We start from the raw sequence: 26,399 nt of genomic DNA on the forward strand, positions 1-26,399 counted from the left end.
CTCTCACAAGGAAACGGTCTGATTCGACATAAAATAGCTATTGCATCGATCGGAAAGGGGTCTTCCTTGCCATAAGTAGATGGATGAATTTGCGAGAAGAGATAACGGTCAGCTTTTAAGACAAATGGGTGCTAGATAAAGGAGTGAGGTTGCTAGACAAGCATAGACCTTGACCAAAGTGGAGCAGTTGCTATAGCACAAATACCCGCTGTGGATCGCCAAAAAAAAAAAAAAAAAAAAAAAAAAACATGTCGAGTACTGACAAGATGGCCTAGAATCTTACCGTCGAACAAAAAGCGTTTTTGCAGCCTTCATTCTAATGCCGCGGAAAGAGAAGAGCGCAAGGAAGGCTGATCGATTTTGTGCCAAGATGTCGGTATCTTAGCACAATAATCAATCTTATCGTGGCGTGGCATGCCGGAAGAAATGGTGAATCTTTCCTAGAGTCTCTGAACGCTGCACAACTGCAATTGAGCAAACATTGCAATCTGCTGTGTTGACATCGGAGAGGGCCCAAGAAAGTGCAAGGAATAGGACATGCGCAGGTTATAATAGCGACTTTAGACACAACTGATGATGCATCCAAATACAAGGTCCATTTTCTACTAGCCAGTGATTTTTGCCCTTAATACAAAGCTAGTCTCCAGGCTTGGCAGAAGATTATGTTTTGGCAGGCATCAATGAGCTTTATACTTTCTAGAAGTGTTATCGAAGCGGACTTGGCCCGAATAGCTCTTGCAGTCATGGGTTCATATAAACAGATATATTACTCAAAGTGTAAAATAATGTTCTGTTGATGGCCAACTGAAACATGATCTGGCTAACATGTTCGTACCTTTTCAAGTCTTAAAGACCATCGTATCTCTAACCTCCTGTTAAGTGAGCTTTGAGTGTTACCTTGGCTGGGAAGTTAAGGGGCAAGTATAACACCCGCCAACGAGTTCTGATCCGTTGAACTATTTCATCAGTTCAAAAAACAAATTCATCTTCTGCCGTGTTATTTATTTCTTTCTCATGTCGTGTCTGTCGCGACTCTCAGTAAACCTGGCACACGCCAATGTTCTTACAAAAACCCGGCAATTCTCTTTCAAAAGTTTACATCATCTGACAACAGACTGTGTGATCAACCTTGGTGCTTCTGCAACTCGAGTTCAGGGACTTCCAAAATATTGTCAGCGTGGCTACAGTCAACGGATTATAAGCAATGGCAGTAATCCTACTAAGCGATACACTCAAGGACGCCCTTTTCACACTTCGATGAGCAGGCAAAACCTGATTGAGGATCCGCAATACACCCCTGAGAAAGTTGCAGCGCGTGCCAAATACCCAATTATCACAGCCAAGGATGCAGCCAAGAATAATACGATGCCTGTGGCAGTAAAGATGTTGGTGCGCGAATTCATCGATGATTCGCTCTATCATCCTCACTATGGCTATTTTTCAAAGCAAGCTGTAATTTTCTCCCCCGAAACGGATTTTGATTTTGAACGGATCAGAGACAATATGCAATTTTTAGACATTATTGCCGAAAAGTATAAAGAGATTGAGGATGATATGGATGTCCGAGATGAGATCGCAAGACAAGTTTGGCATACACCCACAGAGTTATTCAAGGTAGAGTTATATTCTGTCTTAATTTCCCCTCTCTCAAAAGCCCCTGGTGCGGATGGTTTTCAGAGGCAAGAATCATTAACAGCGGTTTGATGTTTTGCTATTGAGTTAGCCGTGGTATGGATATGCAATCGCAAAGTATATCGTAACTGAATATAAGCTCAATAACTATCCACACAAGGACCTGATAATTTATGAGATGGGTGCAGGCAACGGAACTCTGATGCTCAACATTCTCGACTACATCCAACAGTTTGAACCATCAGTCTATGAGCGAACCAGGTATCGGATCATTGAGATTTCCAAAAAGTTGGCACAGCGACAGGGAGAACGCCAGGAGGTCCGAGATGTGACTAAGCGCCACGGGTGTGTCGAAGTGATTAACAAAAGCATTTTTGAGTGGGATACACCTGTGCCCGACCACTGCTTTTTTCTCGGCATGGAAGTTCTCGACAACTTTTCACATGATTTAATTCGCTATGACTCTGTGACGGAAGAGCCATTGCAGGGTATGGTAGCCATCGACGAAGATGGTGACTATACAGAAATATATACACCTGTCCAGGACCCGCTCATCCAAAGGTACCTCACGATCAGAAAGCAATCTGGATACAAATCTCCTGTGCTTTCGAGACGATTTTTGAGACGACTTCGCAACCGATTACCATTTGCACCTAACATGACAGCACCTGAATTCATCCCTACAAAACTATTGTTGTTGTTGGAGACGCTTAAGAATTATTTCCCGCAACATCGATTGGTCCTTAGTGACTTCTATACATTACCGGAAGCAATCCCAGGTGTAGATGCCCCAGTTGTTCAGACACGATATAGTGGTACCATGGTCCCTTGTTCAACCTATATGGTCATGCCAGGCATGTTCGACATTTTTTTTCCTACCAATTTTGAGCTACTAAGAGACATTTACCAACAAGTTTGCCGACCATCACTTGGTATGGAAAAATCTGTCAAGGTGCAGACGCAAAAACAGTTTCTCGAACGTTATGGTGATTTGGAAAAGACACGAACTCTCAGTGGTGAGAATCCTATGTTGATGTACTATGAGAACAACAAGATGTTTTTAAGCTAGACTATGTAGACGACGTGGAACAATGAATTGCCTCCTATTGTTTTCTATTATTTTTATTCACCAGAGTAGCTTGTTACTCCGCACTCTGGACGAGCGTCCTTTATGGTCATTATCATCAAGTTGAAGTTGCCTTTGGGGCTCCGATCTTTTGCCTCCTTCATCCATATCCGCATATTTATCTGAATCATCCTCTGCATCCTCTGATAATTCATTTTGAAGAGACCTTGATTTAGATTCCCCGGTCAAAATTCTATTTATGTATTGATACCTTCCACCCATCAGTTTAGAGATCACCATTCCCGCTGTAGCTGGGCCTCCCGCAGAGTCCATCATAGTTGTACTTGTAGATAGTGACGGGACGCTAATACAGGCATCGCAATTTTTGGCAACCTGCTTGCTAATCTTGCAACCATTGTTGCCCAGAACAAGAATGGTTGGTCGGTAGACCCCTTCTGAAGGCCAGGTGTGGATTGGCTGAGTCCATTTACTTCCAAACACACCTTGAACCCCAACAATGCTCCATCCATTAGATTTTGATGCCTACATAAACAATAAAAAGTAGGAATTAAAAAACAAAAAGTAAGAAAAATGCAAGGCTTAGAAACCCTATCTCTATTTGCATCCAAATGTCCTCCATACTTCTTATACATACCAAAACAAATTGCATCAAATTTCGAATAGGATACAGAGGCCTATGTTCCAAGGCCCCAGCACTTGCAAGGGAAACTTCAGCAGTAGGCAGTGCGCTCCTTGCTTGTTTATACATCACACCGTCCACGCCGAAATACCAAGCTGTCCGCAGTATCTCACCCATGATTTGAGGGTCCCAAACGTTCTCCATTACAAGCCAAATTGGAGGAAAGGAGGGTGATGTTTTCGTTGAAGGTACCATGTTTTCGGTAACAGCGGCTGATGCTTCGGATAAGAGCGGCAAACCTGCTCTAAAACTCTGGAATTTTAGTGAACCACCCTTGTCATCGAACATTACTTGATAGTGGTTGTCTTTAGACACAGGACCAAGCGCAGTGACTAATTGAGTCGAATGGAGCGATGCTTCCAATACTACACCCTAAAAATATATTTGTTAAAAAAATAAAATAAAAGAAATAAAATGAGATGTGGGATACTGATTTTTGTGAGAAATATTTTGTGAATCCATTAAAAGATCGCTGTACGCAACTTCATGTGATTCGCTTCCCGATAGCTCTTCTAAACGACGATTATTAGTCTTGATCACTTGAATGCCTGCATCCTGAGCAGCCCTAAGGCAGTCATTCATGTGAGGCAGATGAGATCTGCGGTCGTAAAAGTTAAAAAGTAAAGGCTCCATGATTAGTTGAGGGTGAAAGCAAGCCAAGTACGCATACGGTGCTGCATCGACAACGATTACCGGTCCAAGACAGTTGTATTCGTATACGAAGTCGATGGAGTCCAGCCTGGCTTTGAGGCATCTCTGGAATAATACAATGTAAAACATGTTCTGACTTTGGACTTGAGCGCTGGAAGGATCACCGCAGGGGAGTACAAAAACTCACGATCTTGTAGGCCTTCCTTACGGCTCGCCAGGTTTTCCTTCACAATTGCCTTAATAGTAGCAGAGCTGCCATGGTCATATCCAGTTACAAGGTCATAGTTGTTATCGATCGAATGTTCATTTTGACCTCGTCTTAACCTTAAATCATTTTCGCCACTCATGCTCTTGTGCCTGTGCTCATTCTTTATAGACACACCTATAGATCCTTCCTTATTCAAAGTATTTCTGTCAACTAATTCCTTGTGCTCGTTGAGAAACATGCCCTTCCTAGGAGAGTCATTCCATTTGTTTTTCTGAGCGATCAAAGCCTGAACATTTGCGCCTTCATTGTCATGTGTAGAGCTATTCATAGACCAGGCTTGCGATGCCCTACTATCTCTCGCAAGACGTTGTTGTCTTGTATCCTGTATCTTTTCTGAATCTATTTCTTGGGACAGTGGGCGATGATTGCTAGTTCTATTGACCATCGTAGTTTTAGGGTTAAGTGATTCGAGATGTGAATATGTTGATGGCGTGTCCGTTGAGGGTGATGGCAGCGATAAGCCGGATGACGAGGATGAGGATGAGGATGAGCTGGAGGGGTCGGTGGGGAGCGAAGCTGATACAATAGCTGATTTTAGCGCTTTACTAGATACCGGCACCGTTTTACGATATGATGACACCTGTATATTAAAATCGTCGGGTAGAACCGTTGGATGAATACTCCAGTCCAGGATGGTCCGATAAGTATAACGGTCGATCCGAGGCGGCGTTTGTGATGGTGATCGTCTCAACGGAACTGTGGTGGTGGATGCGGAAAGCCTATGGGGCTCATCTGATGCGGAACCCATTGTAGATCTATGCACATTATACGCCTCCTGATCTGTAACTTCCGATCCTCTTGCACCTGAAGCTTTGTGATGTTGTTTGCGTTGGCCAAGCATCCCATTCGAAACAAGCGGTGCTCGATTGATGGTTGGTAACAACGTCGAAGGGGCGGAAACGTCATTCGACGGTTCGCATACAGTACTACTTTTCCGTGAATTAGAAACTGTGACCGCGGCTGTGCCAGAAGAATCAGAGATTGATGTGGTTGCTGTGCTCGCTGATAATTGAATTATTGCTTCTTTGGAAGCCTGTACCGTTTCTTTCCCCGTGATTGTACCTCTCTTGCTGTGTTTGGATGATTGGTTGTCTATGTGATATCTGGAAAACATTGCTGTTGTGTTTATGCGGCGTAGTGATCCAGACACAGTAGACTCCCGTCTTTTCGGTATAATTAACGCTCTCATGACTCTATCTGGTGCGCGAGATCTTTGCATATATTTCACTTAGCCAAACTTGCAGGGGTTATGGTTAATTCGGATAAGTTATGCACATTGAGAAGCGACCTTGAACAAATCAAACACCAATGTCGATTCCGTTGCAGAAACAGATCGAAGATTTAGTGGCCTAATTATGGAATGTAAGAAAAAAAAAAAAAAAAAAAAATATTCAGGTGTATCTAAATAAGAGCATCTTTGAGATAATCCTTATAAATGCATAATCTTCAAAACAACAGCAACTCGTCCATCTTTTTCTTTGTAACTTCATCCATCTTAACATCAATCGATGATTTTTATTTAAAATCACCGATGGCTCTTCAATCACATAAGTTCTTACTATTAAAGCTGCTGATTTTACAGAATATAGCCCGGTGCTCCTCCCATCTGCTTCCTGTCAAAATGTTGATTATGAAGGGGTATAAATAGATGAAAGGTCATGAGGTAGCTGAAAAGTATGGTCCATTTCATTTAGTCGCGGTCCTTATATTTTTGAATAGTCTTGAGTGTATTGGCAGCCAATTGACTCACTTGTTGTTGCAAGTCCGTCACGTAGTAAGATGCCACCGAACCAATTCAATCATGAAGGGGTCTAGTACATAAAAACAAATAAATTAACCAAAAAAATCGTCAAACCAATAACTTACAGTTTTTTTAAGACGAAGGCCTTTCAGGACTTAGTAATAGTTGTAGTAGACCAAATTCTATTGTTGCTACCGGCTTGATGTCACTCCTCCTCCTGGACTCAACAAAAGTTCTTTCGATATCTCAAGTTTGGTCCCAGCCTGTCAGTGAGCGTTAGTGCACATAAGCCACACAGGCTGGTGATGAGCCTAACGCGCAAGGATTCGTGGCTGTGTGCTCAGTAAGATTGCGGTCATGGCATGAGACATCACAAAAAAATCACGGGCCTTGAATAAATGCGTTTTATGCCCGCTCAAATATGACCACATTCCAATGACGAGTCCTTTCAAACGTCGTCCATAGCCTCCATGATGTATCCAGGCTTCAATGATGGGTTCCTTCAGCCATTGATACACGTGTAATGGTTAAATTAATTATACATTTAAGGGTGTAGAATATTTCTACGCCAGGAATGTTGAGAAACATGTCTATCAAGAAATTAAATTTCATAGGCGTCCTTTTTGACATTGATATACTTGATGGGTTTCTTCTAAATTGTTCATGAGCTCAATCCGTCTATGCGTTCCAAAAAAAAAAAAAAAAAAAAAAAAGCAATAATAACAATAACAGGAGCCAATGGCGCAAAGGCCAGGATCCTGATACACTCAGTTTATCTCTTGGACTGCAAAACGGGCAAATTTGCCCAATTAGCTTTCACCAACTCATGGGCAGATCAGATACAGTTGTCTATGCTTTCTACTAACAGAAAACAATCGTCTATTGCGTGCCAAGGAAGAAAATATTAGTAAAAATCGATCAGTAAAAACCAGACAGCAAAAACTAATCAGCAAAAACAATATACATGTTTATAATCACAATGCACTATATCCACCATTCACTTTTCTCCACTTCTTTGCGCATCTAGCAACTTTTATCATTCTTTCATTCCTTGTTGATAGTCGTCTGTAGGTGATTGGATACTACACATTGAAGGCAAATTTGTAGTAAATTCATCAACCTTTTGTTTCGCTCATTTTCATACACCTACAAATACATCCTGCCTTTTTCTCTTCCTCTCTCTCTCTTATTTCAGGCTGATACAACAACATTTATCTCTTACCTTTCACCTCATACTATTACACCTTCACACTCTCACACAGATTACAATCTTTTGCTTTCTTAAAGGTAAACCATGTCTAATCTAACAACTTCAACTTCAATCCAAAGCTGTATAAATTATCATTGCTTGCACTGTTTTATAATTTACTTTCTCTAGATAGGTATAAAAGGCCTCTATTCGTAGCTTTAAGGAGAGGCCTGCCACCAAAGGGGACTGATGTGCATGAGCTTGCTGCTGAACCCGATTCATTTTTTGAGTTGGATCTGCTTGGCACTTTCCACAGTGATATGCACAATATCATCCTAAGAAAATTTAACCATCAGATCTCTTTCACTGCCTGTGACCATGCTATGGCTAATTCTAAAGATCTTTAGTCCTCTTTCTATAGTGGCGATACACATTGATGGGCCTCACTGCAATGAAAAAGCCCGCACTTATAGAGACCGAGATGCTAAGCGTACAACAGCTGATGCAAAACTCGATACACTCATAGCCAACATGGAAACCAAGTCCACTGAAGGGAAATGGAATCTCAGAGCAATATGGTTGCTATTAAAAAGAATCTTCGACAGCTCTACATATTCAGTCATAACGAGAAGAGGGAACTCGCAACGCCATTTGGCCGATACAATAGCTTTGCAATCTGCCATTGTAGCAATGAGGCTGATGTATGTATTGCCATCAATGTACACTAACCAGTATCGCTATACCTAGGAACTCTGACCTTCTCATCTATCCTTCTATACAAAGAGCTCTTCGTCCAATCCCTTGTCGCCACCACATGTATGCAGTATATGAGAAACAGGAGGTCCTGGAAGCCCTCGGGCATTCAAGTGGCATTCAACTCCTGGCCTACACCATTGTATCCGATAACGATTCCACCCCAAATATTCCAGTCTTTGGTCTTGCCACAAACACCGAGGCTATCTCAGCGCTCACTGACACTGATACCGAAAAGTTAGCGGAATCATATGTTCGTGAGGTCCATACCCGTAGCCATCGAACTCCTTCAGGAGGCCGATTTGACCATTCAATCAATGTTTTCCTCAATTGGGTTCAAACCCAGGCTTTGCAGCAACCAACCGCTGAAAGGCTTCTTCATTACCATGATAGAATGAGGGCTGCAATATCTACTAGGTACCAAAACAAAAATAATCAAAGTAGGCTCCTTCAAATGAACATTTTTCAAAGTATATACAAAAAAAAGGCATCTAACCCTTGACATTGTTATTTCGTAATTGAATTGCTATCGACCTGTTTTCCCTACTAAGGAAAGGGAACTCTCTTCCAAAAAATATGAGCTGACCAACTGTAAACAACACGACCGTCCCGTCAGCTCTGCTCATCAAAGAAAGCCCAAGAAGAAAATGGAAAAGGAAAAGAAAGAGGATGAGAAAGAAGAGGCTAAGGAGGGAAAGAAGAAGAAAAAGAAGAATAAGGGAAGGCCAAGTAGATCAGAAAGATTGATAAATCTAGGAAGATGAAGCAGACTACTGTACTGTATATATTAAGGAGCTGCTCATGCCTTCATTGGAGTTTATTGAAAATAACTTAAATATCCACAAAGCCATCGCTATCCGATGCTTCCAAGAAGTCAAATGTACTATCCTGGTTCCCAAAAAATATCACGGTAACTATAGAAGCAATGAGTATTTTAATGTTAAACAATAGAACCAAAGGGAATGGTGTTAGAGACAAACAGCATGAAGCTACACAAAATCTCTGCAGTCATCAAAAACTTACCCGTGATATCATCTCGGTAGACACGGCTCATTGGCGCTGGGATCGAGAGCGTAGCTGCCAATTTATCATCATCCCCGCCACCCAGCGCATTCCTCACCAAATGTGTCGAAGCATTAGAGGGGTCCTTGAATGTGAACTGCCTTACCTGACTGATAGGGCCTTTAGGTGCTAAATTTGCAGGAGTCAATTCCGTCTCTTCTTCATTTTGATCACCCCTCTTCCCCGTGACAGTGCCTAGCATAGCCTTGACCTTGGTACTAATTTTGTTATCTTTCCGGTCAAGAATCGATTGTTCCTGGCCCTTTTTGCCATCCACCAGCGCACCAACTAGCTGAATTACTTCGTCTGAGGTCAGTTTATCCCATAATCCATCTGTCGCCATCACCAAGAATTGGTCCTCTGGACGTAACTTGTGATGCTTCACCACTGGTTTCGCTGTGACATAAGGTGGAGTATGATAATTACGATGAGGTTGACGATAGGAAGGGAACAGCCGGAATACACGTTCCTGAATATCCAATGTCCATTTGTATCGTGCATCTCCAAATGCTCGCGTAGGTTCTAGTTTAAGGCAAAGGCTGTTAAATATAATGAATATAAAAGCAACTGACAATGCAATTAGTCCTCAATATTCTACTTACCAAGTCCGCCTAGAACGCGGCCTCGCATCACTACAGTATTCTCCTCGCCGGGATGTTCCTCCTGTAATCTCCGAACCTCCCATCGATTTCTTCCAGTTTGATCGAAAGACAAAGGCACAGCACTCCAAGAGTGCCCATCTTTCGTATCGGAAGGTTGGCGGACACCAAGTACAGCTCTAGAATCTCCAGTGCAGGCCACATATAAGTCCCGCTCTTTGATATCCACATATGCCATCAATGCACAGGAACCTGCAATCGCTGGCAAAAGACTCGAGCATGCCAATGGACGCGAGGGAGATTCTAGAACTTGCTGTACTGTTTCGTTCACAATTTTATGGTCCAGCTTTAAAAAGCCATTCTCAATCGCATCCATCACTGCTATTACATCATGAGGATCCTTAACATGTTCCAGCTCCATGGCGACAGTGGGAGCCAATTCTTGTGCAACTTTCTGACTGCAACACCAACCTCCATGTCCATCAAAAACACCAAAAAACACCTTTTCAATCTCTCCATCTTCTCCACGAATCGCATGGCATGAAAGATCATCCTCTATTGGATTGTTAGATGCCACCTGATTAATACAATAACCTAAAATCACTTCTTGTTTCGGCCTGTTCTTGCGATCTGAATCCTGTGTAGCCACTTTAAATGACAATTGATTCCGAGTAAGTTGTTGCTCTACTTGTTCAGGTGTTAACATCTTGAGTTGTTTTTCAAATCGAGGAGGCCCAGACAATGGAAAAAAGGAGTAGAGACCAGCGTCTGGCGAGGGAGGGTATTCAGATTTGGTTGAGGAGCTTGAAGAGTTGACAAGAGAAGATCGAGCGTGTAAGTAAGCTTGTTGGAATTGCCAACCAGATGAGGTGGAGTATTTATAGGCACCGGATCCTGCTAATGTGACAACGGTTCCGACAAGGAAAGCGCGAATGGCTACGCGTCTAGATTCGCTGAGATGGAACAAAGAATTGAAGCCAGGGTGCTGCTGTTTTTGCTGATGTCGCTGTTGATCACTACCATTGACTCGGTCGCGATGGAGGCGCTCATAGTAAGGCTGTTGGGAAGACCCAGTTTTACCCTGTACAATTCTGGAAACGTTCGAGGGAGTCGGAGAGCTGGCTGTTCCTATACCTTCAGACCCCTTCAATGGTGATGGCTCTCGGTGTTGCGGCTGAGTGGGCCTGGAGCGTATAGTAGTGGTAGTTGGTTTGATACGACTGTTAGGAGATATCGAGGTGGAGAAAGAGTAGCGCAACCATGAACTTATGCGACGAGAACTGAGGTCTGACGCGCTTTGGCGAGTAGTGCCCAATAGAGCTGCGAGCTGAGGAGACATGTCAATGTGAGGGGACAAGAAAGGAAAGAAGGGAAAGGGCAAAAGAACACCAAGTATGACAGGATGAAAAGATAGCACTAAATTATTCTGGTCCTTGCGCGACGCTCAACTTGTATTTGTCGATCTGCCCAACTACCTACAATACACATGTAATACACTTTTCAGCTGTACCTGATCTCATGGTTTCCCTGAAAACGTTCTTTTAATATCCGACTTTCCTATTTCAGGCTCTCTATTCAGCCTTTTTATTATTATTTCTGGTGTCATGTCATCGGCGGTCACTATTTTTTGTTATCACAATAAAGTTCTTGAGCGCGGCATCTCGGAAATGTCTCCAAAACAAGCAGCAACAATCCGTCATATTTGGGCGATTGTGATGCAAAGATTCAGTCGTGGTTCGGAGTGGCTTGGGTTTCCATCCATTCCGCATTCTTTGTCCATCGTCTATTTTCCAATTTTCTATTTTCCGAATCCTGCTTTTCTCTCTTTCTTTTCTTCACAATAACGCACTCGCATCTTCCATCACCTCGGAACTCCAATACACAAAAAGAAACAATACTCTAATACATATTCAACATGCCTTTCGCACCAGGAAACTCTGTCAATGGTAAGACATATCATAATCACACTTGATCAGAGAGGATAATAAATAGGAAAAAAAATATTTCTTGAGATCAGATCTTTTTTGGTTGTTAATCATTCCGGTCTCTAAACATTCATCATTTTACATTCTGATTTCATCTGAATCTCTTTAGGAGCCAAGCTCTTCAAGACTCGTTGCGCTCAATGCCACACTGTCGAGGCTGTAAGTAGAAGACTTTGTCACAAGAGCACCTCTGTTTAAGGATGCCGTATTTTATTATTATTATTATTATTTATCTTGTATGTCTGTTTATTGACAGTGTAATACCTCGTCCACTTATGCATGAACTTGATTGAATTTCCTATTCTCTTCTACTAGGGCGGCGCTAACAAGGTCGGTCCTAACCTTCACGGTATTTTTGGTCGCAAGTCTGGCCAGGCTGCCGGCTACTCCTACACTGAGGCCAACTTGAAAAAGGGCGTCACATGGACTGAGGAGACTATGTTCGAGTACTTGGAGAACCCCAAGGTAAGGAAAAATGAAAAACATTAAAAAAAAGAAAAAAAAAAAAAGCACTTTTGTTGCTGTGGAATTGACGTCACTGTATTATTCAGTCCATATCATGATCTAACTTCGCCATTACTTTGTTTCGCAAATCTTTCATTTAAAAGAAATACATTCCCGGAACTAAGATGGCTTTCAACGGCTTCAAGAAGGAGGGCGAGCGTAATGATGTCATTACTTATCTCAAAGAGAACTGTTAAATAGTGCTTTTACACCTTTCAAATGTAGTGTTTTAATACTTTTGAACTATACCATGAACAAAGGTTATGTTACACAAAATAATGCTGTGTACTTTTGGCCCTAATTTCTGTTCTGGTCATAGACAAAATGTACAAAGTTTTTTGCATTCAGTTTTATGAGATCAACGAACGTATTAATATGCATTGTTCACAGAAACATCCTGAAAGTGGTTATTCCATATCAATGGCTCATTGGGAGCTTGAGTTTAAACCGAGCAAGCTTCTGCTGATCGCTATCCGTTTTATGGCCTTCATCGCTATATTCACGGCGTGATCGGTCGTAGTCTCTTGATCGAATACGATTCCGACTATAGAACTATAGTCCTGGTGCCGATGTCTCTTGCTGGATGATGAGGAACGATGGTAACTGCTTGAGTTACGATAACGACCAACACTCTCTTCGTCAGAGTGAAACCATTGTCCCTACCGCTTCTATCTTCGACTATATCCTCGTCCACGGTTGAGTAGTATTGAGACTAGACGGGCGATCCGTGGCTTCGCTCACGGTCGCACCAGTCTAATGCTTTGCCTCGTGAGGCTTTTTACCTCGTCGCTTGAAGGCACCCATCTTAGATAAGGTCCCTGCAAACAATAAAAGTACACACAGGAATATCCCTGTAACGTCGAACTTAGTTCAAATATTCATGGGTAAAAGAATGGTATTTCTCGGGTGTTTGAAAACAATGATTTCCAACCATTATTGTCTCAAGCGTTTAATAGTGCCAGTAAAGAAATCTCTCGCAGTCCTCGTTGCTGTCATTCTGGGTTTAAACTTTTCAAGCCGCATTTGAGATGACATGTGCGCAATATACACTCACCAATATTTGGTACCAATTGCATAACGATCAAATGCACCGCGCATCTACAGTAGTATTTTAACCATGGTAGGGCGGATCTCAGGAAGCTGGTGTGGTTGGAACAATGGCAACATGCATTTATAGAATATCTATGGATGCCAACAGCCCCATATCCTAGCATTTTGACCTGATACTATTGCTCTTAGAGACAAAGGACTTGAGCCTGCAGTCAATTAATTTTCTAAAGTCTCGAATGACAACCACTTTTAAACCAATATGGAGTTTGGCAACATACCTCTAGCAGTAAAGGAGCCGGAAAGGAGGTAGAAAATAGTAGAGGTAGGCGCCTAATATTATGATTTTCTTAGGCTGAGGGAAGAAGGAAAGAAAATAGTAAGAGTTGCTAGATGCAAATGTATATTGTTTTTGCTGATTAGTTTTTGCTGTCTGGTTTTTACTGATCGATTTTTACTAATATTTTCTTCCTTGGCACGCAATAGACGATTGTTTTCTGTTAGTAGAAAGCATAGACAACTGTATCTGATCTGCCCATGAGTTGGTGAAAGCTAATTGGGCAAATTTGCCCGTTTTGCAGTCCAAGAGATAAACTGAGTGTATCAGGATCCTGGCCTTTGCGCCATTGGCTCCTGTTATTGTTATTATTGCTTTTTTTTTTTTTTTTTTTTTTTTGGAACGCATAGACGGATTGAGCTCATGAACAATTTAGAAGAAACCCATCAAGTATATCAATGTCAAAAAGGACGCCTATGAAATTTAATTTCTTGATAGACATGTTTCTCAACATTCCTGGCGTAGAAATATTCTACACCCTTAAATGTATAATTAATTTAACCATTACACGTGTATCAATGGCTGAAGGAACCCATCATTGAAGCCTGGATACATCATGGAGGCTATGGACGACGTTTGAAAAGATTCATCATTGGAGTCTGGTCATGAAAGGAATATAGCCGAGACTTATGAACGGTATCTGAAGGAATTCATTAATTTTATTATGCAGCAATGGTTGAAGCAAGCCATGATTAAGCCATGATTCTTTATTGTTGTTATGTAAAGCCCATGATTGACGGCTATGTATCAAGGGTTGAAGGAACTCACCACTACGACTTTAGTATATACTAAAGTCGAAATGGTTTCTCCCTTATCGTAATAACTCGTTTCATAGATCTTTGCTCTATTATATGATATATTTCATTTCATAATTTCATAATTCTTGCTCTATGATACGTCCATCCCATCCCACCCGCTAGCTATAACTTATTGTAAAATATCATCATCAATAACATACATGTATATAACACAGTAATAATAATAATTTATAAAATGCATTCCATTCCATTCCATTCATTTCATTCCATTTTCATGTGCCTTTCAGGAAATGAGCATACTTCAATCATCGGACCTCAATCATGTGACCTCAATCATGATTATGAGCGATCATCATGAGAGCGCAACTATGGGCTTTACATTACTATATAGATGAATCACGTTCACGATCTTCCGAAGACCGTTTCTTGTGCTTCTTGTGTTTGCGACTCTTCTTGTGCTTCCTATGGTCGCGGTGTTCTCGATACTCCTTGCTGCTACTGCTTTTATGATGTCTGTGCTCCTTTCTTGAAGACGATGAAGCATATTCTTCTGAATATGACCTTTCGGCCTTGTATCCTTTGCTGCTGCTGATAATCGAAGAACGATCATCGTCCTTATCTACGTCTTCATCAACGCTGTCATAAGAGCCCCTTCTTCCACGGTCCTCGCTATGATAGTGGTGATCATGCCTTTTCCGCTTTCCAGAATCAGAGTCATAGCGTGATGACGAAGCATATTCTTCTGAATATGACCTTTCAGCCTTGTGTCGTTTGCCGCTACCGATAATCGAAGAACGATCATCGTCCTTATCTACGCCTTCATCATTGTTGTCATAAGAGCTCCTTCTTCTACGGTCCTCGCTATGATAGTGGTGGTCATATCTTTTTCGCTTTCCAGAATCAGAGTCATAACGTGATGACGACAGCATAGACTGCGGTAGCTTCGTGGTTCGAGATGCATCATCATTGTCATCTTCACGTTCAGAGAGGTCACTCACACTAGAAAGTTCACGCTGTCGATAATGCTTATTACTGTTTCTATCAGATGTAAAATTAGTTGACGAAGAGGTATGCTTGTGGATACCATTGTAACTGTTTCCAGTTGGCGTCACTTTTCGAAACAGGGTCGGCATAGATATCGAGGAGTTACGTTGGGTTGATTGAGTTGGTTGGGGTGGTGATTTAGATTGTTGTGAATTCGATATCACAGGGCTAGAAGAGGCCAAAGGCGAGGACGAAGATGGGGGTACGTACGCTGGCGCCATCTTGGCTGTCGCCGAAGTTGACTTGGCCTTTGGAGTTGATCCACTAGAAGCATTCGTGGCGTTGCCTTTGGATGTAGGAAGCGATGATGCTCGCCTATTTAGTCCCTCCTTTTCAATCAGATCCTCCCACATCTTTTTGAGGCGAACACCCATCAATGCAACCATATCACCTGGATGTGTGTTAAAAAGTGCACAATTGGAAAATACCAAGTTCACATCCTGAATGACTTCGGCGCCTGAGGTGTACTGGCCGGCGACTAGCTTCTTCTCGATTGTGCCAAAATCCATTGGGTGCTTGATGACATCAAAATATGTCGGAATACCAAGCGCAATCGGATCGACTGGCACAGCAAATGCCCCAAAGTCTGGACTAGTCCTAAGCTTTTCAATGATCTTCCGGTGTGCATTCAGTTCTTCACTAGCCCGTCCCGAACCGGACGATCCAGTGGCTCCAGCGTTCGTAATAGATGTTGCTGCATACGAAGAAGTAGGATAGGCTCGATTGAGCTCCCGTTTGGCGTTTTCCACTTCCTTGTTTAATAGGCTTTGGATCATTAGACCGCCCTGTGAAAAGGGATGGTCAATGCCGTTAAAATTGACGCAGTTTTGACAGACCAGACGCACATCGTCTGCAAAGTCGTCCATGGTAGAATATTTTCCTGCTGAGAGTTTTTTGCGTATCGTAGAAAAATCCATGGGATTTTTAATCAGTACAGGATAGTTAGGCAAATTGAGCGCCTTCCAATCCACCTAAAGTAAAAAATATATATGAGCAGTTAGGCAATCCGTTCGTTGCGAGGACGTTTCGCATCTTTAATTTACCAAGCAGGATTCTGGGAGCTTACGGGCTCTAAAAAGGGACCAGCGTGTTTATGGTTGGTGCATTTCTTTAGAATCTTCTCCATGTATTTTTCCACGACATCTTTGGGAGGTTCTAATGCTTTATCAACAGACTTGACATTCTTGGGCTTGGGCGTATTGGGAAGCGGTTTAGATTTTGATTTAGAGGTGCTTGTAACACCACTGCTATATGGGGGACTGCCCTTGATTGGCGTCGATTCGACCCCTTGTCGAGTATTATTATCATCTCCCGGGCCAAATGCTGACTCCCACTCCGCAATCATTAATTTTTCAAGAGCATCTGCCTGGTTCACAACATATGTTCCTCTTGGGTTAAATTTACGGCAGTTGAAGATTACCAGCTCAATATCATCTCGTACTTCGTTCGCATTCTTGTATTCGTCCATCTTGAGCTTCTGTTGAATGGTGCCCAAGTCCATAGGGTGTGATATTATTTTCAGGTACTGCGGGATTCCTTGACGAATGGGGTCAACAGGCTGTAGAAATTCGAATGCACAAGGGTCGGCCATTAGTTTTTTTAAAATCTTTTTACACTTCAACAAATCCCCAGCTTTTCCAGACGAGCCGCTCCTGGAGGAGCCTGCCATATTAGAGAAAGCAGTGGGCTTTTCCTTATGGCTTGAGGAATGGGTGGGTGGCGCAGGCGATGGGAGGCGATCAGTAGTTGATGTAATTGGCAATGTATAAGCTGGTGCGGGCATTGACTTAGAGCTTGAAGGTTTCCGTGAGACAGAAGAAGTCGCGAGTTTTGGGTTTCGGGTTTCGTGGTCAAGCAGAGAGGATGTTGTGGTTTCATTCTGATTTATGGTTGGAATATCCGCCACTGAGCTCTTTGGGGCCTCAACGATGGTGATATTCAACTCAGGAACACTAGCACCTGCGCTTTCCATGACACGTCGCCAGTCCTCTTCAAAGACAGTCTCTAATTCCTGACCATGGTTGTAGACATAAGTCCCACAGGGGTTGAATTTGAAGCAGTTGTTTAACATAAGACGAATATCATCCTCGAACTCTTGAAGGTTAGCATATTGGTTCCTGTCGAGTTTAGCCTTGATAGTGCTTAGATCCATTGGCTTATCTACAATAGCTGGGTAATGTGGAATATTTTCTGCAATTGGGTCGACAGGCACGCGGAAATGAGTAGAGGATTTATGGGTGAACATTTTGCGCCAGAGTTTGCGGCATAGCTTGGCAAACTCTGGTGTCATAGGCGGTGATGGCTTTCGAGGATTCTCGTCGATGGTAACACTTGTAGGTACTTTCTTTGGTGAGATTTCACTAGGCTTCGTGGTAATAGCCGATGAGGACAACGAGGGCTCCTTGTGCACGGGCGTAATAGGCTTCGGTTTGCTGTCAGACTTTGGTTTAGTGTCAGACTTTGGTTTGCTGTCAGACTTCGGTTTAGTGTCAGACTTTGGTTTAGTGTCAGACTTTGGTTTAATATCAGACTTTGGTTTAGTGTCAGACTTCGGTTTAGTGTCAGACTTTGGTTTAGTGTCAGACTTTGGTTTAATATCAGACTTTGGTTTAGTGTCAGGCTTCTTGTTAGATACTTTAGCTGACAGTTCATTATATTCTGTCGGTGGCCGTGGTGTTGTCGATGATGCAACTGTAGGTGATGTCAAGGGTTCTTCTTTAACGTATGTAGAAAAAGACGGCCTGACATCCAAGGCTGGTGCTTCCTTGGTCAGAACTATGAGGGTGGGCCAGAGTAGGCAGGTGTTATATTAGTACAAATGACCTAGTACAGTTTTCCAAGTGCCATCTTTACACAGTCCAAGCAAATAAAATACCTCGATCTGCAGACTGAAAGGTCGCAGGGGGAGAAGGTGCTTTAGGCTTTACCGTCTTCACTGGTTTCTGCGTCTCTGGTTTAACCTTGGCAGGTTTTAAAGGCGGTGCTGGTAGTGGTGCTGGCGCTGGTGCTGTTGTTGATATTGCTTCTGGCAAAGTTACTTGAGTGTGCGATTGAGACTGTGGTATTATTGGAGTAGAGTCAGCGGGTATTACTGGCTCCGGTGCCTTGATCAATACAGGATTAATTTCAGTCTCTCCAGAAATCGAGGATGTTGCAGCAGGTATTTGGGTAGCAGATGAAGGTGACGTAAGGATTGATGCTGGCAGTATTGTAGCTGGTGTAGGGATATTTGATGTGCTCATCGGTGTAAAAATAGGTGACGGCTCTCTCATCTCGATTTCGTTCATGACTACCGAACGGTGTTTGAGCGATAAAGGGATTGGTTCACCAGGTGGGTAGAGGAGATCGCAGAACAAGAGTAGATTTTTCAGCACTCTATGCTCGATATAGGGATCCATAGTCAAGATCCGCCAAATCTCTGATCGAAGGACGGGTTGCTGTCCATAATGTCTTCGAATCACATCCAATCCCTGTAATGGTGACTTGTCAATAGTTTGACCAAAGGAATCACGAACGATGCCATGCTCTTCAAATAGTAATCCCTCATGCTCTCGAAGGCCATCCACACTGTTGCGTGCCATATAGACCCCCAAAATTGCAGCCATTCCCTGCGCAAGATGGAACCGGACATAGGGCGAAGGATCTTGTTCAACAACATTGCAAAGATATTCTGATGCCTTGAGGTTCTCCAATGCGCCCAGTAACAACAATGAATCAAACGATATTAGGCGTACATCGACAAAATTGCCATATCTTGAGTGCATCATGAAATTTTTAAGATCCCGCGGAACGATCCCTGCAAGCATGAGCCTCATAGTCGCCTGCAAGCAACTGACTGTCACTGTATTATGATAGGTTGGGATTAGATAGTCAAGGGTCCTATATCTATCAATCTCGCGTATTGCTTGTTCCAAGATATCTGCACCCGCTAACTCTTCCATGTCCTCTTCATCATCATCAAAAAGATCCTGACTTCGGGGATGGTCTGGGATCAATGAATGTCCAAGTGCTGAAATCAGGGTGCTGACGTAATAGTTATCCGAGAAAACGTTACCGGTATTATCATTAAATCGCAAAAGGTCTAGCAAGAACTGCCGGATCGTCAAGGGACAATGACCTCGTTCGTCTCTAATGTTACTTAGCGCCACTGGAATGGCCTATACACCCATGAATGATAGGTTATTAACATATTTATTTTTCATCACAACTTATGGGCGCACAAAAAAAAACATACCTTCTGCAGATAGTACTCCGCAAGGCTGCTAAAATCATTAGGTTTAGGCATACATGGGATCGTACCATCCGGAGAATCAAAAGTGCTCGAATGGGTTGGTGGGTAGCAGAATTTGTGTTGGAATGTCTTTGTAAGATGCAATAATCCAACCCAATCGGCTCGTGGATGAGCGCATCGAGCAATACCGTACGCAGCTTCTACTCGCACTCGAAAAAAACATCTTGTATCCAGCAAGGTCTTCAGGAGCGATGTTGAGGCTGTTTGCGATGGCATTGATCCAAGCGCCATAATGGCTTCGTACTGGGCAACAACATCTCGATCTTTTTGGAGCTGTGCTGCCCACATAAAATCCGGCTGCTGAAAGCGTAGTTCACAAAGCCATTCAAATTCAGCATCCAATCTAATCCACTCGAACGTGGCGCTAATAGACCCTTGCTCATCATTTTGGCCCCATTCAACGATGTGCCATTCCTCTTTATCTTTTTCGTTTTCCCAGAGTCCAGCTCCGAAACCAAGTGCGCCAATACCATCCTCAATATCACCTTCTTCTTCAGCTTCACGTGCAGCCGCAGCAGCCGCAGCTTGCTTGGCCTGGAATCGTTTTGTGTTCCGACGGATGCGCTTATATTTGGTATTGAACTGAACCTCAAAGCGCTTTCCAGCATCTTGTATATCCAGCACATGCTCATATGGCGTTCCATCAGCTTCGTGGATTCGAACCGCCATTGTCCCAGTAAATATTGTTGGAGGTGGGTGTTCGCTATTGATTCCCATTCGTATTGAATCATTTATTGGACTATTTGTAGACCATTGACGCATATTGATCTCCACCACCATTTTTTTTCGGTTGAAGTGATAGCCAAATTCGAAAACAGGGCATCCGCTGTTGTAGATCCATTGATCAGAAAAGCCTTTTGTCTCAAGTCCACTGACTTTGCGACACGTTTTCAGGAACCAGTGTGTACTAATTGCATTGTGCGCCAATTCTCCACTCATAACTGAAACTAGGATTTTAGGAATAACACGTGACAGCCCCAATGAAGAGCCACCTTTTGACATTCTTTTGTCCAACATGTGCAGAACTAGGGGCGCCTTCAAACCAATGAACTCTAGGTCGTCCAGATCGATAGGATATGCAATGTTTGGGTTGTATAAGGGTGCTCGGTCTCGGTCAATTGCACAGCAACGCTCGATATCTTTTTTCATCCTGAACCTGTATTCGTTGTTGCCAAACATCTTTCTGATGAACAGGGATGTCACAAAGTTGGTTAGTCCAACCATGATCCAAATATCAGGCCATGACTTGGGCACGATATGAATACCAAACCATTGCTGAGCTAATGCCTGCGTGAGTCGCTTCCTGGTTTCATACACTTGATCAATGATATCTTCCGAGTGTAGAAGGGCGGTACTGCAAACAGCCATAGTAGCTGAAGTAAACATTGGTGCCCAAGCATCCTCGACAAAGACCATTTTGAAGGTCGAAAAAGGGTAGGACCCAATCTCGTGCATGAAAAACTCCATTGCTTTGGTCATAAATCCACAGCTAGTCCGTAACTCTGGCAACCTTCCAGGTGGACAAAAAGCAAACATTTCTGGCAAAGTGCCTCTACTTTGTGCAGTTGGAGCTTCTAATCGCTCGTTGTCATCCATATCCTCTCCACCATCATGTTGCTCTATGACTCCATAATCTTTGCGATCAAGCTTATGAACTTCGAAAACACCGGCAACAAAAGAAATTGATGCAGCCGGAGTCGGAACGGGTATGCTATAATGAAAGATGGTCTTGCTGCGTATAGAATGATGTGCCGTTTGTTGAACCAAATCGCCGCTGCATATTACATGAACTTTCTCATCCTCATCATAGTCATCCGGAGACCAGCCTTCTTCGTCCTCTACTAGACCCTCATCTGGTGCAAAAGCGGGGACAATAAAATCGATTTCCCATGTACACCTCTCGGCAAGACGATCCATACAAGGGAGCCACAGCCTTGTCGCTCCAGGTAATGGTTGATTGATGGTATATACAGAATGCGTTCGCTACGTAATATTAGTGATAATAAAATCACAACGAAGTAAATGGTAGGCTCAATAATGTAATAAAAGATTGTGTTGTTCCATCAATTAAAAAGGCCACGACATACATTAGGGACATTGATTGGATCCGGCCCTGTAAAAAATACACCCGATGACGGATTTTCCAGTTTAAAATCAATTCGCACAGTTAGGGTCGCATAGTTCACTTCTGAATTGAGCATTGGTGCCGCTATTGGTGTCTGTGGTGTGCTTGGCTCCGGTGTTTGTGCATCTAGTTTATTTGTGGGGCGGTCTTCGTTGATAAGCATCGTAATGAGGCCTTTGTTCATTCGCAAGACGTATAAAAATATATCCATTCAGCTTTACCTCTGACAGTGTCAATGACTTTGGATGTCCTGTTTATAGTGCCTTCATCCATCTATGACGGAAAACCTTATCATAAGGAACAAGTATAACCGGCATAATCTGTCAGCATCTAAACATCGAATGCAACATACCATGCTAGGGACAACCATCCCTTTCGGAATCACAATAGCAAGCTCTCCCTCATCATCTTCTGCTGTCGCCATCGACCAACGTCTTTTTAAATCAAGGTGATTGTTGACGGTGCCTTCTCTTAGCAGTGCTAAAGATTCCTTGATGGAGTCGCGGTAGAAAAAGTTGCATTGTATATTATTGACCGAAACTGATATAACCTCTATTATAAGAAAAAGCGGGTAAGAAAGTATTATAGAAATATAGTGCACACAGCCTTGTAGTCCACTATTGCTACTATAATTCCGCATGTTGCGTACCACTTTGTCGACAGTTAACGTGTAGCAACGACAAATTCTCTGTCAGTGGCAATATGAATAATTCGGTAGAGCCCTACGAATAGAATAAGCCAAGAATAAAATTTTGCAATATAAGGAATCTGCTCGCCACATTTGACGGAAGAGATACATATACTACTCTCACATACCGTGAGTGTTTGATTGCAAAAGTCGATGTCGATTGCAACTTTTTGGTGACTCGTATTAGGATAAAAGAATTAAACGAATAAACGATAAGTCATTGCCGGTTCGCTAATTTTTCCAGACATGAATCGAAATACAGAATAGCAAAGCACTTATAAGGTGTATGGTCTCCTGTTGTCCTCGATCTTCTGCATTCTGAGTAAGTGTCGCGTAGACAACAATCAATTCTAGCCAAACTCTGAAAATGTGAATGAAGGAGAGCGGATAGCTGAGTGTACTCCTGCCTTTATTTTTTGCTTTTTTTATCTTTTAAAGCGATATATTCGACTCTGGATGTACAGTTTACACAACTGTAAGTGAGGGACGCGTAAAGGGCTGAAATTAGTTACAAAGGTGTTTTCTGCGTTGAACTTCGAATTCGAGTAGACGGTTGAGAGTATTAAGAGTAGTTTTGGGCTGAGTGAATGAAAAAAGCGTGGGTGATGTAAGCGAGAACTCAAGTCTTTTGGTATTTATGTGGCTTGGTCCTCTTTTTTTTTTTTTTTTTTTTTTTTATTTGCTTCATAATATGAAAGTAAACTCTTTCAACTTCCTTTCATCGACACTAAGAGTCCTGCCAACGCAATGTCCGTTACTTCAGAGCAATTGTGCCAGGGACTTAACTGTTCAAAGCCCGCGGCCCTCCAATGCCCCACATGTCTAAAGCTTGGTATTCCTAATTCATTCTTCTGTTCACAATCATGTTTCAAGGACAATTGGGTAGGAATTCATTACAGTTCCAGCTATCTAATTTAAAAGTTCCTCTACACTTCTTGTAGATATACCTCAATCCATGTCAGATATTGCCATTACCCCTACTAATGCAACTTTTCATTTGATCTACATCCCCTTGCCCGTCAGATATCCCACAAGGCCATTCATAAGATTGCTGCTTTAGCCAACGGACCTCCGGCTGGTATGACTTGATTATCCGAATTGAAAGTTTTTTGAGAGGAGTAGAATGACTATCACATCGTGTGCTGTTTTAAACATTCCTTTTTTTTTTTTTATTAACAATAATAACAATAATATTAAACTTCATGTATATTATGGTCGATAGAGCAAGGAGGATCTGACCCATGGCCAGGTTTCAAGTATTCTGGTACTTTGAGACCAGTTTATCCTCTCTCTCCCCGCCGTGCTGTTCCTGATCACATTCAAAAGCCTGATTATGCCGAGACAGGGATCCCAGTGTCAGAGCAAAACATCCGCAGCTCAGCTATGATTGAAGTACTCCCTAAGGAGGACATTGACGTTTTGCGGAAAGTGTGCAAGGTGAGTCTTTCAGCATAGCCTATTACACGGATTGAAGTGAATCACCATTGGTTGGTTTAGGTGACTTAATTTTTTTGTATTTTGTATCCTGTATTTTTCTACAGATTGCTCGCGAGGTGATCGACATTGGAATTGCAGCAGTTAAAGTAGGTGTGACTACAGATGAAATTGACCGTATTATTCATGAGGCCACTATTGAGCGTGGTGGATATCCATCGCCTCTGAACTACAACGGATTCAAAAAGTCGTGCTGTACTTCTGTCAATGAGGTTATTTGTCATGGTATTCCTGACATGCGTCCCCTCAGAGATGGAGACATTGTCAATCTAGACGTGACCGTCTATAAGGATGGCTTTCATGCTGACTTAAACGAAACTGTCGCTGTTGGCAATGTGGATACCACCGGATTACGCTTGATCAAGAATGCTAGGGAATGTCTCGAGAAAGCAATTGCAATGGGTATGTTTTCAAATATGATTTTTTTAACTGGATAAAGACGTGGCTACCATGCTATTCTTACAGCCTTATATGGATATACAAATATTCCTAGTTAAGCCCGGTGCATTATACAGGGATCTCGGCAATGTAATCGAAAAACATGCCAAGAGTGAGGGATTTTCGGTTGTCAAGACGTACTGTGGGCATGGTATCCATCGTCTATTCCATTGCGCCCCCAATATTCCTCATTATGCCCGTAACAAAGCAATTGGCGTAATGAAAGTAGGCCACGTGTTTACAATCGAGCCTATGATCAACGAAGGAACATGGAAGGACGAAATGTGGCCCGATAACTGGACTGCTGTAACGCAAGATGGAAAGCGATCTGCACAGTTTGAGCAGACTATGGTCGTTACGGAGACTGGAGTAGAAGTGCTTACAGCTCGCTCTTAGAATTAATAGAGTCGCCCACAACTTGTTTGGATAATAAATGTTTAGTACAGTCGAATCTGATTTTTATAGGCGTTTTCTTAAGAAAAACGTCTACAAATTTGATTAAATTGACCTCCCTAAATGTTTTATTCTAAAATGACGTTTGGAAAGTCACACATATATATTTCTCACATGACATGTAATGAGAAACAAAAATTTTTATTTTTTTTACTCATTGCTGCTTATAACAAAAAAAAAACTACTCATTGCTGCTTCTCGACGTGTAAGTATCCACTTCATCCCTGCAGCTTGCACAAGTACGCACCAAGTCCTTCACTATCTTTCGGATCTTCCGTTTCTTTGCAGAGCCTTGGCTAGTCTTCTGTCTGATGTGTTTAAGGCCTTCATGACTGAGTACTTCGTGATCTCCTGCTAAACGCTTCAATATTTGAAAGGTCACATCCATATCCATATCGGCAAGCGGTGAGCTTTCAGCTTCAGCAGGGCTGGAAGTAGCACTACTAGGTTCTGCTACGTATTCGCTGCTTGTCCTATCTCCCACGGTCCTCTCCTGTTGCAGGGCTTCTTCAACTAGCTCTTGCTCATCCTTTTTCTGTACTACTTCGAAATGCCAGCCTTTGATCATAGAGACCTCAGCGATCAACTGCTGGAAGTATGCTCTCTCTTGATTTTTGTATCGGTTATGTCGAATAAGCAGCCGCATTTCTTCATCGACTGCCGGCCTTTGACAACGGAGACGCTCACGCATTTCAGTCGGAAGGATTGGCGTTTTGGCAAAACAGTTTCGAAGCGTATGTGGCTTGATGTAACTCCATGCCTCAGGGATTAGTGCCCATGCTTCGCCGTTAGAAATAGATTTTTTGTTGCCAAAATTCTGAACGAGATACGTTTCGGAAGTAAGTAATTCCAAGAACGCCCGCTTGAAAACGCTTATCACCCCAGCATCGAGAGGCTGAGTTACTGGAGTGGTAGTCGCTGTATTCGGATATGCCTCCAAGGGATCCCTTCCTCTGGAACGCGCATGTCGATGTCGTTGTGCGCTGTCGCGGAGTCAAGGAGAAGAAGTGTGGGTTGCCAAAGCTCATCATCAAACTTTTGCAACCACTTGATGAATATACATCGATTCATCCATCCTGAATCCGCTTTCTCTATAGTCATTTTCAATGCCTTATCTTGTTCGACTTGTCTCGCGAAGTGTTTGGCTAACGAATATCAAACAAATGCAATTGTCACGAAAAGAAATAAGAAAAAATAACAGCCAACATAGACTATTACATTCAATGTATTACCGATGACTAATGGCTTCAATGAAGTCATTGTATTGGCCATAGAGAGAGAAGTGCCAGAGGCATTGATGCAAAATAAGATAGACACCTTGCATTCTCTGAGAGCTTTGGCACCAGTTTTGGAGGTTGGTATCGTATAGGATTTGGAATCCAGCTCTTTCAAATAGAACCCTGTTTCATCGCAATTAAATATATTATCGGGGGTGTACTCAGCGCAGATCTGGCGAATTTTTTTGAACTCAGGTTCAATTGCGTCCAAGAGCTGCCTCTCCATGAAGTTGACAATATGAAATACGATGGCGCTTCTTAAAAGTATCGAACCAATAAGCCGAAAATGATGGCTGT

At 42.6% G+C, this 26,399-nt stretch overlaps 7 protein-coding genes across 7 annotated transcripts; 4 read left to right on the forward strand and 3 right to left on the reverse strand.

Annotated features, from left to right (window-relative positions):
• Positions 1–1,257: 1,257 nt before the first annotated feature.
• On the forward strand, positions 1,258–2,701 carry BCR41DRAFT_314726 (S-adenosyl-L-methionine-dependent methyltransferase; the record flags this gene model as incomplete). The annotated part of the gene is made up of 2 exons (XM_022021186.1): positions 1,258–1,614; positions 1,724–2,701. The coding sequence occupies 2 exons, from the start codon at positions 1,258–1,260 to the stop codon at positions 2,699–2,701; spliced, it is 1,335 nt and encodes a 444-aa protein (XP_021875592.1).
• Positions 2,671–5,978, reverse strand: BCR41DRAFT_364709 (hypothetical protein). The gene is made up of 5 exons (XM_022026064.1): positions 5,877–5,978; positions 4,092–5,666; positions 3,882–3,996; positions 3,354–3,770; positions 2,671–3,241 (listed from the first exon to the last, which is right to left on the reverse strand). The coding sequence occupies exons 2-5, from the start codon at positions 5,534–5,536 to the stop codon at positions 2,759–2,761; spliced, it is 2,460 nt and encodes an 819-aa protein (XP_021875593.1). The 5' UTR covers positions 5,537–5,666; positions 5,877–5,978; the 3' UTR covers positions 2,671–2,758.
• A 2,083-nt stretch (positions 5,979–8,061) lies between these two features.
• Positions 8,062–8,764, forward strand: BCR41DRAFT_402077 (hypothetical protein; the record flags this gene model as incomplete). The annotated part of the gene is made up of 2 exons (XM_022029272.1): positions 8,062–8,417; positions 8,557–8,764. The coding sequence occupies 2 exons, from the start codon at positions 8,062–8,064 to the stop codon at positions 8,762–8,764; spliced, it is 564 nt and encodes a 187-aa protein (XP_021875594.1).
• Positions 8,765–8,831: 67 nt separating this feature from the next.
• BCR41DRAFT_379355 (phosphatase 2C-like domain-containing protein) lies at positions 8,832–10,367 on the reverse strand (the record flags this gene model as incomplete). Its single annotated transcript, XM_022027211.1, has 3 exons — positions 8,832–8,914; positions 9,024–9,584; positions 9,665–10,367. 3 exons carry the CDS (start codon positions 10,365–10,367, stop codon positions 8,832–8,834), a joined length of 1,347 nt encoding a protein of 448 aa, XP_021875595.1.
• A 1,048-nt stretch (positions 10,368–11,415) lies between these two features.
• Positions 11,416–12,617, forward strand: BCR41DRAFT_230283 (cytochrome c-like domain-containing protein). Its single transcript, XM_022020064.1, has 4 exons — positions 11,416–11,607; positions 11,756–11,805; positions 11,962–12,111; positions 12,255–12,617. Exons 1-4 carry the CDS (start codon positions 11,577–11,579, stop codon positions 12,345–12,347), a joined length of 324 nt encoding a protein of 107 aa, XP_021875596.1. The 5' UTR covers positions 11,416–11,576; the 3' UTR covers positions 12,348–12,617.
• Positions 12,618–14,541: 1,924 nt separating this feature from the next.
• Positions 14,542–23,024, reverse strand: BCR41DRAFT_426710 (hypothetical protein). Its single transcript, XM_022030765.1, has 10 exons — positions 22,720–23,024; positions 22,569–22,620; positions 22,402–22,474; positions 22,105–22,304; positions 21,974–22,025; positions 21,715–21,878; positions 19,571–21,610; positions 18,212–19,493; positions 16,403–18,111; positions 14,542–16,307 (listed from the first exon to the last, which is right to left on the reverse strand). Exons 1-10 carry the CDS (start codon positions 22,755–22,757, stop codon positions 14,676–14,678), a joined length of 7,242 nt encoding a protein of 2,413 aa, XP_021875597.1. The 5' UTR covers positions 22,758–23,024; the 3' UTR covers positions 14,542–14,675.
• Positions 23,025–23,145: 121 nt separating this feature from the next.
• On the forward strand, positions 23,146–24,821 carry BCR41DRAFT_364715 (peptidase M24, structural domain-containing protein). Its single transcript, XM_022026065.1, has 5 exons — positions 23,146–23,322; positions 23,464–23,518; positions 23,663–23,877; positions 23,982–24,336; positions 24,428–24,821. Exons 1-5 carry the CDS (start codon positions 23,188–23,190, stop codon positions 24,766–24,768), a joined length of 1,101 nt encoding a protein of 366 aa, XP_021875598.1. The 5' UTR covers positions 23,146–23,187; the 3' UTR covers positions 24,769–24,821.
• Positions 24,822–26,399: the final 1,578 nt, after the last annotated feature.

This window comes from Lobosporangium transversale (genome assembly GCF_002105155.1).
Source record: "Lobosporangium transversale strain NRRL 3116 chromosome Unknown BCR41scaffold_75, whole genome shotgun sequence".
Taxonomy (NCBI): Eukaryota; Fungi; Mortierellomycota; class Mortierellomycetes; order Mortierellales; family Mortierellaceae; genus Lobosporangium; species Lobosporangium transversale.